Raw genomic sequence first — 13,926 nt, 5'->3', positions numbered from 1 at the left:
GTGATGTTCAGTCAGGGGCTTGGCTGGGTTTGTGTATGGAATGGGAGGTGTGAGCTATTTTTGGAGGCTGTCATTTCCCTTTGAGGTTTTTCTGGCTCATCCTATCTGCAACAATTTTATGATCTGTCTATGTTGGCCTCAGCTGTCAACTTGATATAGCCCAGAGTTACCTGAAAAGAGAAATTTCAATAGAGGAACTGCGTGGATCGGCTTGACCTGTGGCTCTGTCTGTGGAGGGCTGTCTTGCTTATTAATTGATGTAAAGGGGTCCAGTACTGTGGGCACCACTCCTGAGGCGAGTGGTCCTGGCTATATAGGAAAGCTAACTAAGTACAAGCAGGGGCTGAGCAAGGGAACAAGCTAGCAAGCAGCATTCCTTCACAGGCTCTGCTTAGAGTTCTTGCTTAAGTGTCTGCCCTGACTTCCCTTAATAATCAACCTTGACCTGGAAGCGGGAACTAAATAAACTTTCTAAGTTGCTTTTGGTCAGAGTATTATAGCATGGCGACAAAACGAAGTTAAGGCATTAACGCCAACTTCACATTTTCCTGAGATATTACCATTGAGGTTAGAAGCAAGAGGGATACTTTGAGATCAAGCTTGGAAAACTATGCTACACCCATACCCCTCTCATTCTTATAGATAAGATGCAACCAACTATAATTCCTACTTACATTGACTTAACCTTGACATTCTTCTTCCCAATGAATCAGATAAGGATGTAGCTCTCAGTAAGACCATCCTTACAACACCACGGCATATAGCAAACACTGGAGCTTGCATAGACAACAAAGTGTGCTAGCAATACTGTGCTAAGTGCTCAGCTGAGATCTGGTAAATAAACTCCAGTTAGCCTCAGATCCTTAGCCACCTTTCCCTGAAATTCTGTCAAAGTGAAGACATTTGGTTTTGTCCCCTTGTAATTCAAGTATTGAAGGAAGAGAGAAGCTGGAGGAGGGACTGGAAGAGAGGGAGGTAGATGTACGACATATGGATGGGTAAAGGAAAACAATGAAAGCAAACAAAATAAGATTTCATTTTCTTCTATACCTGTCAGTCTGTCTATCTACACCAGCACCCCTCCCCACCATGCTTGGGTTTGAACCCAGGGCCTCACGTATGCCAGGTGAGCACTCCACCACTGAGTTATTCTCCTAATTTCATTTTCATTTTTAAAATGATATATACATTTAGTATGCTTAGTGGGCAGTACAATGGCATAAATTTATTAATTAAATGCTAGTTATGATAATATTATATGATTTTAATTACTTATCTCAATTGAGCAAATATTTAATGAATGTCTAATTATGTCTCAGGCATTATATTAGAGAGGTATGGTAGCATATACATGCATACATACATATATACAGGTACACACACACAAATAGTGTTGGAAGGAATAATAGTTCAAGTATATTGTAGTTAGGATATGCAGTGGGAAATTGGAGATAATAGGTCCTAGAAGGTGAAGAAACTTGATTTCTTAGTAAAGAGTTTTGATTTTGTTCCGTGGAATATGGCCACATTTTAATATCAGAGCATTTTAAAATGGCTGTTCATATTCCTATTTTTAAATGAAGCCTTAGGCAAGAGGAGCTTGATCTGCGAAGCCATGTTAAAGTCATCATCATGAGTCATGTTCTCTCGTTTTAGGAATGGCAGAAGGAGCCATGGACCTGATCTTGATCAATTCCCTACCTCTTGTGTCTGATGCCGAAACATCCCTCACCTGCATTGCCTCGGGATGGCACCCCCATGAGCCCATCACCATAGGAAGGGACTTCGAAGCCTTAATGAACCAGCACCAAGATCCACTGGAAGTTACTCAAGATGTGACCAGAGAATGGGCAAAAAAAGTGGTTTGGAAGAGAGAAAAGGCTAGTAAGATTAATGGTGCTTATTTCTGTGAGGGCCGCGTTCGAGGACAGGCAATAAGGATACGAACCATGAAGATGCGTCAACAAGGTAACATGCCTCTCAGTGATGGACAGGTTGTGTCCACGGGGGACACACGTATTTTACCAGCTGCTCTCTTTGAGGTTGCACTAGCTGGACACCATGTTCCTCAGCATTGCTTAGCTCTTCTACCCACACATTAGAGATGAAAGGTATAACCCAGGCGACTGCCCTCCCTAGACTGGGACCAGTCAGGCCAATGCTATACATCATGTCTACTTCATAATTTGAAATGAAATATGTTGTACATTCTAATTGTCTCATGATATTATGAGCATGTAATTATGTTGCTTGCAAATATGAAAATATCCCTGCCAAAATTGTTGCCTACATATTTTCTTTATTTGATATCTTGTTTGGCCTGTTGATCATTGCTCCTAAAAGCAACTAAATGTTTTAAAAAATAAATATGCTCTAAAAAATTACAAAACGGTAACTGGAGAGGTGGCTCAGGACTTTAGAGCACTCACTTTTCTGGTAGAGGAGCTGGGTGTGGTTCCCAAGACCCATGTCAGGAGGCTCCCAGTGCCTGAAACTCAAGCTCTAGAAAACAGATCCATTCTTCTGGCCTTTGAGGACACCTGCTCACATGTGCACATACCTATAGACACACGTACACACTCATACTCCAAATAAAGTAAGTCTCATGGCTGGGGAGGTAGCTCACAGGCTAAGAGCCCTTGTTTGCTCTCTCAGAGTACCTGGCTTCAGTTCCGAACATCCACCTCCTGTCTCACACCCTTCACAATACAGTTCCAGGGAATCTGATGCGCTTTCCTGACCTCCAAGGGAACCAGGCACCAGACACACAGACAAACATGCAAACACTCATGTACATAAGTAATCTAAAAAAATCTTAGAAATTAAGAAATTAATTAAGAACAGACAAAAATCACTGGGAACTATATATCTGTAACCAAATTAAGTTGGTTTCTTCTATTTTTATTTTTTGAACAATGATATTGTATAACATAACCACAAATAGGTATACCGCTGTATACATTTATAGCTTGAAAAACTAGACTTGAAAAATATGTAGTGTTTGTTGGCTCTAGCTATATTGGACTGACCTTGGCTGAACTTGGCTCAGTTCAGTGTGTCTATTGTCTGCAGCAGGCTAACCTAGGTATGTTCTCATGGGGATGGAAGAGGAAGAAAAGAACACATGCAAACTTGAGACTTTTTGAACTTCAAGCCTGGACCTGCATGTTATTAGTTATGCCTCATTTTATTGCTCCAGAGAAGTCAAATTAGCTGAGCTTAGGGTTAGAGCAGGGTTGCTACAAACATACATGGCAAAGAGAAAGATTTTAAAGAATGAGGAACTGTGACCCTCTTTGTAAGCTACCATTTTGAGAAGGAGAACACACTTTACTTTTAGTGGTTGAGGACTCGGGCTCCATTTAGAAAAATATTAGAACACGGATGGAAAATTTTGAGAACCTCCTTTAACCAAAAAAAAAAAAAATCCAAAACAAAACAAAACAAAAAAACCCCACAACAACAACAACAAACCCAAAAGACTCTGCGACTCTGCTCCTGTCTCTTTCTCCGTGGGGTGGATATGATTCTGTCAAAATTGAAGTTCTAGTGCAATGGCATTTGGAATGGATGGTGTGCAACATTCTTCAGTGATGTGCTCGGAGGCCTCTGGACCTGGACAGGCAGGCAGATAGATGTCTGGTAGCTTTGATTTGTCTGACGAATTTGGAGCTGTGTTCTATGAAGAAAGCACAGATCTCATAATGTGGTAACCTTGCCTTGATCTCAAGGAGTGATCTGGCCCCTCACCCGTCAGCCACCTTCTCTGAATGGCTGACCCGACAAATAAAGACTTGCTTTTAAAGTTTTTGCTGCCTAAGCCTAGGGCTCAAGAGTTGCCATTTCATGAAAGGATGACAGGGTGAACACTTAACTTCTGAGCCACATTTCCACACCCCTCAGGGGTTTCATTTTAGAAGCTAAAGCTGATCTAGGTAAACTGAGTCCCTCTGCACATTTTGAGGTAAGAACCTGCAGGACTTTTGTGTTTTTATTTCTACTACTTTTCTTTTAGTTTGGATTATTTTTCGTGTGTGTGTGTGTGTGTGTGTGTGACCACAGCAAGGGTGTAAAGGTCAGAGGGCAACTTTGTGAAGTTGCCGGTCTCTTTCCACATTCATCTGGCATTTAAGGATCAAACTCAGGTGGCCAGATTGAGAGCAAGTGCCTTCACCTGCTGTGCCACTTTGCTGGCTCTCACCGGGCTTTTTAGATCCTTAAAGGTATTGACAAACCACCTGTGGCTCTTTTTCCTTGGAGACTTTGACTCAGAATTTTGCTGAGCGAGCCCTGAGATTTTGCGTTTGTATCAATGGGCCCAGAGACAAGTGCCTACTCTACCACTGACTGTACCCTGGGTAGTGAGTTTAGAATCAGCCCCTCTCTGACATCCACCTGAAATCATTTCTTTGAATTTGCAGTAAGTAAAATATTTGGAGGGAGCAAGCTCAATTAGAGGTCAAAAGTGATAAATATCTGTATTCCTCACAAACAAAGGACTTTCTTAGAAAAACTATACTGTTCACATCGGGGTAAGTGGGAAAGGCACGGGGCAGACATTCCCAGGAATGCAGCTCTCCACCGAGGGAGCAGAGGTTGAGCAAAGGGATATGAGGTGTGCCAAAGCTATCATGGCCGGTGGTCAGCTCTGTTATTTTTCACATGTCAGTGGCATTTGATTTGTGTAAAGCGGTGTGTCGTTTTGCTGAGTCTCCGCATTCCTAGAGAAGATGATCTGAGATTTGTGCCCCATTTGTTTAGAGTATGGAGGGTCAACATTCCCTCGTGGGGTTGTCTTAAGGTCACCCTTTATGAATATAAATGATAATATGTAGAGAATACTAAACGGAGTGTTTGGACTTAAAAACTAAAACTAATGAGCTACCCAGACGAAGAGCCTGGGTCACAGAAGTAACGGGTATTTTAAATGAGGCAAGGCAGGTAGACGGTGAGCCACAGTAAGATGGGGTAGCTTTTGCACTTTTACCCTCAAATCTGAATTCTTTCTCTACCATTCACCAGCTCTTCAGCTTGAAACAAGCTAGCTGACTTCCATTTGTCTCATTTGTCACTATGCGAAATGGGTATTACACCCACACTAAACAGTTATGTTCAACTTTGAGTAAGGTTATGTATACGTACACGCACACACACACACACACACACACACACACATTGAGGCTCCATCCCAGAAGCGCACTGATTTACACAGCTGTGCTCTCAAATGCTTGTATAAAACAACACAATTCAACATAAGGTACCCATGAACAATAGGAATGGAATTTTTATGATTCCAATTGCAGAGATTGCGTTCATGGCTCTACACAGACTTTTGTATAGCAGCCGCAATATTAACAGTTCTTTCTTCAGCTCTGAGCACTAGCTTTGGAAGTACAAGGTCTCTATTTAAAGCCCCAGGCAGGAACCAGAGCAAAGGAGGGAGGCATGAGAGTGGAAGGCAACAGTGGTCTGAGCATGGGAGCCCTGGCTCAGGACAAGTTACTCTTAATTGAAATCATAGGTTTTTCTTATTTGAAAATTAAGGAAGATAAAGAATTTTTTATTAATTTTTTTTTGAAAATCAAATGAGGCGCTCACAGGTTAATAACCCTATCTGGTTCACAGCAAAGGTTCAATCACTATCATAGGACACCAGAGTAGTAATTTAGTGGGATTTTTTTTGCGGGGTGTGTGTGTGTGTGTGTGTGTGTGTGTTTTGCTTGCTTGTTTTGAGTCAATGCCCTCCTCTGTAGTCCTGGCTGACTACAAACTCTTGGTAATCTTCCTGTTTCAGCCCCCAAATGCTGAGATTAGAAGTGAGAACCACCATTCCCAGCTCTAGGGGGATTAGTTCTCCTACTCAGAATTGTAAAATGTACACTCATTGTGGAAACACATACAAAGAGGTGACACATTTTCTCTAGGATTCTGACAGTAAGAGCATCTAACACTGGTGACTGGGTCTGCCTTTCCTGTTGGTCCTTCAGTGGAGGAAGGACGTTCTACAGAGAGTAATATGGATTGTGCTATCAGGAAGACTTTCAAAGCTATTTCCTTATGCTTCCGCTACTATGAACTCCATAGTAATCCATCTCGGGAGGGCTAGGGTGATGGTGCAATCAGAAAAATTATGCACTGCTTTCCTGTAACTACAAGGACCTGGATTGGATCCCTGGAACTCTTGTGGGAAGTACAAGCTTGCAATCCCAGAGCTGGGGACGCAGAGCCAGGTGGAACCCTGAGGATGGCTAGCCAGCTAACTTACCCTAGTGAGAAAGCTTCAGGTGAACCAAAGACCATCTCTTAATAAAGAGAGCACATGGAACTCCTAAGGAACAGTTCCAGAAATTATCTTCTGGCCTCCACAGTAGCCCACACATACTCATGCATACCAGAACATCATGGGAACTCACATGCCTGTCCAGGAACTCAGCATGACAGGGACAAGCAGCAATATATTCCCCCTTGCTGCTGAATCATACACCTGGGGAAGAAGTAGAAAGTTCGTTTGAGATGTGCCAAACACAGCTTAAATTGGCTTACACACCCCAACAATTCAACTTCTTCTTCTTTTTATTTAATCAATGAAATCTGAAGCTATCAAGAGCAGTTTGCTCAAATCTCAGTGGAGATTTCAGTTTGGGGTCATGAGTTACAGATCAAAGTTTGTAGCAGTCTTAGGTCCGAAGATCTGTTCCAGAAGAAACCAGGAGAAGAGATGGAAGTCTTTCCTTTTTTACTTTTTTTTTCACCTGAGAACTAATTTTACAGTAGAACATCAAACTGCCTAATCATGATGATAATACTGAGAGGAAAAGCCCTCTGAATCGAATTAACATAAATATGTTATGGATATTAAAAACAAAGCAAAACAAAAAACAGGAAATCAAATGCCCCCAATTCATTCTTCTCATTGAGACAGGGGCTTAGGTAACCCAGGCTGGCCTGCACCTTGGTATGCGTACAGCAGAGTATGCACCTTTGAACTTGGGCTCCACTTCCCGAGTATCGAGATTGCAAGCACACACTACCATGTCTGAGCTATGCAATGCTGGGGGTGGAACCCAGAACTATGTGCATGCAAGGCAAGCAAGCACTCCACTGACGGGGTCTCAGCCTCAGCCCACATTCATTCTTTTTCCTACAATTATTTTTGAGTATGTCATATATTGGAGATTATTTCCAGGAGACATCCCTGTAGGACATTCCTCTGGCAACTTTACAAATGTTTCTATCTAAATTAATCTTTTCCAAATGCTAATGAGGGCTACTAAGACCCCATTAATATGTGCAGCTCTTCGTTCTTGTACTCAGCTGCCTTCACTAGCTAGTGAGTGTTGGACCCACGAGGGTGAAATTCAGCCTGATGCAAGCAAGGCCTGGCTGCAGCTCCCATCCAATGGTATCTTTTGAGACAGATGTGGTCTTGCCCTCTGGAGACTCGAGGGAGCAGCAGGGGACATATACTATAAGCAAGGCTGTGGCAAGGAAAGCGTCACCGTGAGGTCCCCTAGCCTGAGTTCTAGGGTTGTGTAAGGCCCCTGCAGTTATCTAGCTACAGAATGGATGCATGGGTGGGAGAGGTGCAGGTGAGGCATAAGGGAATGAGAGCGGGGATAGCATCTGTGTCTTAGACCAGAGCCATCAGAGTAGGGATGCGGCCGTGTGAATCGTAAGCTGAGTAGGATGAGAGTGGTCCTGAGTCTGTATCTCTGACGACCCAAACTGAGCTCAGCAGTGTGTATCCAGGAGAAACAACTTTGCTTGAAACTTCACCCTCATCGGCCTTCTCTTCTTGCCCCAGAGTGAGCAAATGAAGTGTGCTCACAGTTTTCCCATCCAAGGGATATTATGCATGTCATCTTCCAGTATAGGGCTCGGCAATCTCATTTATAAAATAAAACAGTTGGCCTTTGAAGTCTTATGAACACAGACTATAACCCGTGAGCTCCCTAATTTAAAAAATCCTGCTTTCCTGGAATTGCTGTGTGACCTTGAGCTAGTTACTTAAACTCTCTGTACCTCAGTCTTCTCATTTGTAAAATGGGGATAATGACAGTGCTTATATCATATGAATATTATGGAAAAGTAAACTCTTGTGTTTAGAATAGTATTTGGTCCACAGCTCTATCCAATGGTGCTTGTTGCTATGATCCAGGCTTTGGTAAATGCACACTGAATATATGACAAGCACCCATGCCGTAAGAAGCCTGAAGTCGAGCATGCAACTTGACTCTATTGCTAGTACTTGGCAAAGAATGACCAGCTGAGAGACATTCCTGCCGGTGGCAGCCACAGACCTTCAGTGTGAAGGTGCCCCTAAGAAAACAGCCAGCTGAGAGACCGAGTCTGAAATAATAAAAAGCCACAGCATAGAGGGAAAAAGCTACATTGGAGTCGAGCCTGCGGAGGAATCTGAGTTCCTTTCCGAATACAATGCCCAGGGAGAAGTCCCACGCTCAGCTAAACAATCTCCACACAAAGGGGAGAAAATATAAACAAACTGCAGGGAAAGTCACCAAGATGAAATGATCAGAAAAGTTCTCACAGGAGCCTCTCCCAGTCAGGAAGAGCATTGTGTGTTAGGGTGGCCAAATTGTCAACATGAGAAAGAGCGAGTGCTCTCAAGCCTGCCCTCTATTCCTGTGTCCTCTGTCCCTGCCTACCTTCTCCGCACGGTGATCCATTTCAGTTCCTGCCACTCACACCTGTATTACAAATTCATCAGCGATGTCATCTACTGATATTTGGCAAGGACACCGTGAGCGCCTTGAGGCTTGGCTTCTACTGCTTCAAATTCATGGAAGATTTTCTTGCTGAACTCTAGATGAGAATGCTGCAGAGGTGAAATGACTTGGTGACAGCCAGAGGCTGGATTCAGGCCCAAGGCCATCTGTTTCCAATGCTCATTCCTCCTCCAAATCTATACCTTGTTGCCTTCACATTTGCCCTGGACATCAAGTACATTGAAGACATTCACTTTCCTGGCCGTCCAGGGGAGACCTGGCAGGGAACTCTTCTTCCATTAACAGCCTCTGCACATTGCCCCAAAGTAAGCACATCACCAAAGTCTTCTCAGCATGGTTCAGAGGCCTCTCCTCCCTCCCCAAGGTGCCTGTCTGAGCTAGCGGGTCTCTCAAGCTAGCCCCCATGCAAAAGACACAGGCAAAACAACAATGAAAGATACTAACCAGGTCACGAGGGCCTTAACAGAGCTCTGATTTCAATACTTGGTCCTGGGTTAAAATTCTATAGGAATTTTGTGATTTTGGCAGCAAGGGTAGAATATTCTGCTGCTGATTTCTGATTTGGGTGTATTCTGACCAGAAAACTCTATTTATGGAGCTGTGCTTTGTAACATTCAGATAATTGGGGCTAGGGTTCCACACGAATATCTGAAGACCTTTAATAGTATTCTTCAAGCCTTCTGTATTTTTGCTTGGTAGTGTATGGGGCTTGATGACTTGTCAGTTTCTTCCTTTTACTGTTAGTGTCTTGTTTTATGGGTTTCACAGGACTGATGTTATTCTGTGGGCAAGCCGTGTGAGTGAGATTTCCTGATACGATTTCACTAGATGGCTCCTAATCACCATAAAAAGACTATCTTGATCCGTAAATATTTTTGGCATTAAAAATACTTTTCCAGTCTAAGTACTGCAAAATTAGTTTCTTTTAGTTAGCTTAGTATATATTTTTTGATTGCTTTTGTCTCAAGATGATGTATCCATTTAGAGTTTCATATATAGTGTATGAAAAGAGTGCCAGTTAAGTGTATGTATTTTAATGCATTCTGGGATCCCTTATCTTTTTTATTGTATTTGGTATGTCTTTCTATTACTTTTTTTCTGTGTTTTTGTGTCATGATTTTCTCTGTCTTCACCTGTTCTCTGTTTCGTCTTTCTTTGACGTCCATTATCTCTTTAAGAAGGTTGTATATGTAACTTGTCTCCTCTTAGCGTGAATATTTCTATTTTACATTGATTTAACACTACCTAAAGATCATCCCTATCTTATCCCAAGGAATGTTGTTCTCTGCCGAGTAAGGCGTATGTTAAAGGAATTCAGACACTTGCTTCTGGAAGAACGTTAGACAATTTCGCATCTTCTCAGTAAGCTGAGCAACTGAGGCAATGTTGTATTCCCAGATTGACAGAGAGGCAAGCGTTTTCAGCAACTGGTGGCACTATAAGGTCAAATACAGAAGCCCACTAATCCCCCTTAGTGTCGGCCAGTTCCACGGCTGAGTCAGCTCATCCGTGCTAACTGAGGGGTACAGGGTGAGGCATTAGTGTCTCTCCCTGTCTTCCCTCTTCAGTGTTTCAGCCTTTATGTCTTAACCAAGTGAAGCCTTCTCCTCATTCGCCTTGTTGGGATACTCTAGAGCAGTTACACTTGCTATGTTTTAAAGCAGCAACCACCCCATGTAAAAAGAGCAAAGGAAAGTGAGTAGGCAAACGTTACCGTCTAATGGGACACTCATATCCCATTAGAACCCTTTGTACTTTGAGTTAACATGGTAGTGACTGAGGGAAAGGAACAGATTAATAGTTAAAATAGTTAATAGTTATAGTTACTATCAGGATATAGTATAATAGCAGATGTCAATCATCAAATCCCTACTTCCCCAGTAATTTTCATGATAAAATTGTCATATGTATATTGTGTGTATGTATTTATATTTTATAAAGGAAATGGCCCTTCCTTTCATTCGATTCTTTAAAAGGCTCATACAGTCTATTATCCACTCTTGTTCTTCATATTGGAAAAGCCAGGTAATGCTTGCCATGTGCTAGGTCTCATCCTCCGGACTTCAGTGTTTAGTAGCTCCAGAGGAAAATGTAGGAACTCATTTTTGTGTGTATGTGTTTATTTACTCATTGTCTTTCTCTTTCCAAAGCTTCCTTCCTACCTGCCACCTTAACTATGACTGTGGACAGGGGAGACAACGTGAACATATCTTTCCGAAAGGTGTTAATTAAAGAAGAAGATGCAGTGATCTATAAAAATGGTGAGTCTGTTTCATCCCCTTCCATCCCCATGGTACGAGACCCTGGGTAACCCCGAATCCATTAGACATTGTCATAGTGCAATTTCAATGGGAGTTGCCTAAAAAGCTGCTATGATTCAACCGTGTCAAATTTTGTCTATGACAGAAGTCCTCTTAGACAGTGTGTTTGGTTCTTTAGTTGAGCAAATGGAGACAGGGATTCAAATGTCCATGTGCATGCATGCATGCACATGTAGGCTGTGGGTGCATACACTAAAAACTGTGATCGAACAAGGGAAGTCTCAAATCCACCCAGGTGAGACGTGAGGCTGTCGCACTGAGCGGCTGTTTGATTGTAAAGACGAACAGGAATGTTTAAACACAGCTTGTTTTCCTCCACTTCTCTCCCTTGCCAGGCTCCTTCATCCATTCAGTGCCTCGGCATGAAGTACCTGAGATTTTAGAAGTGAACCTGCCTCACGCTCAACCCCAGGATGCTGGCGTGTACTCGGCCAGGTACATAGGAGGAAACCTGTTCACCTCGGCCTTCACCAGGCTGATAGTCCGGAGTAAGTGATGGAGAGGCCTCCGCTCTGTACTGGTGTAGCTGTTGGGATTTGTGGTTGTGAGTTGTGGAAACTGACAGTTGCTATAGAAGCAAAAGGGAGGCAGCATACCATGGACTCTGCGGAATTTGGCGCAGAGGCTAACAACCAAGTTGCAGAAAAGATAGACTCTAGCGAAGATGTGGGGTTCAGAGATAGTGGGGTTGGACTAAGCTTTTCATCTAGGAGTTTGATGTTACCACAGCTTGGGTCTACATTGCTTTACCTCTGGGTTTTATATTCCCAATAGAAAGAATTAGCATGGTCTAAATACATAGATGTCTACCAGCCTGAACCAGGGAGCCACAGGTAAGCGTAGAGGCATAAAACAGAAGTCAGGACAGTATTGCAGGACCATTCCCACTAGAATGGGCCGTTGCACTGAGGAGGATGGTCTCACTGCGTCCTATGATGTGACTGTTGAGCCATCTGGGCTCCTAGGCAAACATTTCCTCCAAGTCCCATGGGTGTTAGATCATTTAACCCTCTAAAGTGATCTTTATTTTCACATTTGAAAACTGCGAGAGTTAGAACTAGGGGACTTTCCTATTCACCGTGATATAGTTATCATCAAGGTAGAGGGGGCCAGAAACAGTAATTTTTTTATGGAGAAATTGATTTATAGAAAGCAAGAGACTTGCCCTAAATTCCCCTCAGTCCTGCCAAGAGATCTGTGCTTTTAATCACTCAGGTCTTTGGGTCTAAGTCACTGTCTTTTCTCTGATGATGGAACTCTCTAATTCATGAAGATGATTTATTTTGCTTTGCCTCGTGTTCGTTCATCATTCATTCATTCAATAAAGTGCAACGATAACTGGATAACTGTATTGAAAAGCATTGTGTTGGTGTTAAAGACAGAGTATAACACAATAAACCCCTATCCCTTGGGTAATTCCCAGTCAGAGCAGTTATGTAAATAATTAGATAAGTCAGCATTACAGTATAATAGAAGAAATATGGAAAGTGTGGTTCACCTCATTTATGCCCCATGCCATGACACCTCAAGAGATATAAAGTATTCGTAGTCGGGATAATTTGAACTTGACTCAAGAGAAACCTGCCCATGTTCCCCGAACTGGTTTCTTGTGCGGTGCTCATGTAAAGTCAGTCTTTAAAGCCATAAGACAGGATGGTAGTAAACCTGCAGGAGTCAGCTTTTGATGTCTAGCTTTTCCACTACTTCTTCTTGACCTCTCCCCCTGTTCCCTTTATTTTACTACACAGGAGAGCTCAGATGGTAAAGGAGCAATTTGCACTCATTTTTAAAGATAGTTCTTTTTTGATAAAATGCTATCTACTCGAGGCCTCAGAATCTGGGACAAATGGGTGTGTTGCCATGGACCAGACATTAGACTGGTGAATGTCTGCCTGAGAACAGGGAAATCAAAAGGGCTTCCTACTCGTAACTCTCACACGGACACATGATTTCTGGCACTAGTGAGTGGGTACCACCAACACCTAGAAAGTTTTCAGAAGATGTCGCCTGGGACTCTGTTCTGACTCTGCCTTGAGAGAGTGTCAGATCCCACAGATACGGGTACAGCTGCAAGCTGAAAACCACAGGTCGCACCGTGCTCCTGACTAAATAGCTGTAAATCATGGTTTATCTAGCTTCTTTCTGTTTTAGTGAATTGCTAGACCATCTCTCAGAACTCAGGGAAATAATTCAGGTTTATTATAGAGAACACTACAGGGGATTCAGATTAGTGGCCACGGGGCAGAGATGCACAGGTCAAGGTGCAGGGATGGGAGAGGTAGCCCCTCCAGACACTCTGTAAGAAACTTCTAATCCAGAAGCTCTCTCAGTTTTGTGCAAATCATTGGCCAAACTTCAGCCCTTGCTCTTCCTAGAGATTGCAGGTGGGACTAATGTCCCAACTCCCTAGTCATGCCTTGGTGTTTCTGGTGACCCTTGTCATAATGTTGGTTAAGGGCCCCTTCACCACCATAGTTAGCATACAAAAGATATTCATCCCTTTGAAGGTTCTAGAAACAGGGTACCAGGAACTAAGTAGAGGAACAAAATTTTTACTTCTTAATATACTACACTGTCATCTGTAAAAATGTTTTAAATCTTTGTGTGTGTGTGTGTTTCTTTTTTGGTAAGGCGGTCTACTAAGAGTCTCCTAGTTCAGACTCCCAAGTGCTAGGCTTACAGACCTGAGTCACCATGTCTCATTTTCAGCTTTTTGTAAATTGTCAAAACATGAGCAGAAATTAGAAATTGGAGCTTAGCTGGTCTTTTCTCACAAAGCAGAAGATCCCACTTTAATCTCCATCCTGTTTTCTGGTTGGCGTATATGTCATGTCTCTGTGCTAGCACATTTAATAAAG

At 42.7% G+C, this 13,926-nt stretch overlaps 1 protein-coding gene across 2 annotated transcripts in view; it reads left to right on the top strand.

Moving 5' to 3' along the window:
• Window positions 1-13,926, top strand: part of Tek (TEK receptor tyrosine kinase) — a 98,135-nt gene that overhangs the window by 34,420 nt on the left and 49,789 nt on the right. For both annotated transcript variants that reach the window (XM_050136271.1, XM_050136269.1), the window contains exons 2-4: window positions 1,657-1,968; window positions 10,898-11,008; window positions 11,404-11,556. In XM_050136271.1, coding sequence (XP_049992228.1) covers window positions 1,657-1,968; window positions 10,898-11,008; window positions 11,404-11,556 — 576 coding nt within the window. The remainder of the gene's footprint in view (window positions 1-1,656; window positions 1,969-10,897; window positions 11,009-11,403; window positions 11,557-13,926) is intronic.

This window comes from Alexandromys fortis, unplaced genomic scaffold, assembly GCF_014885135.2.
Source record: "Alexandromys fortis isolate MF-2015 unplaced genomic scaffold, M_Fortis_MF-2015_v1.1 scaffold_13, whole genome shotgun sequence".
NCBI lineage: Eukaryota > Metazoa > Chordata > Mammalia > Rodentia > Cricetidae > Alexandromys > Alexandromys fortis.
The sequence above is the reverse complement of the archived record's forward strand: the minus strand, read 5'-3'. Positions and strand labels throughout refer to the sequence as shown.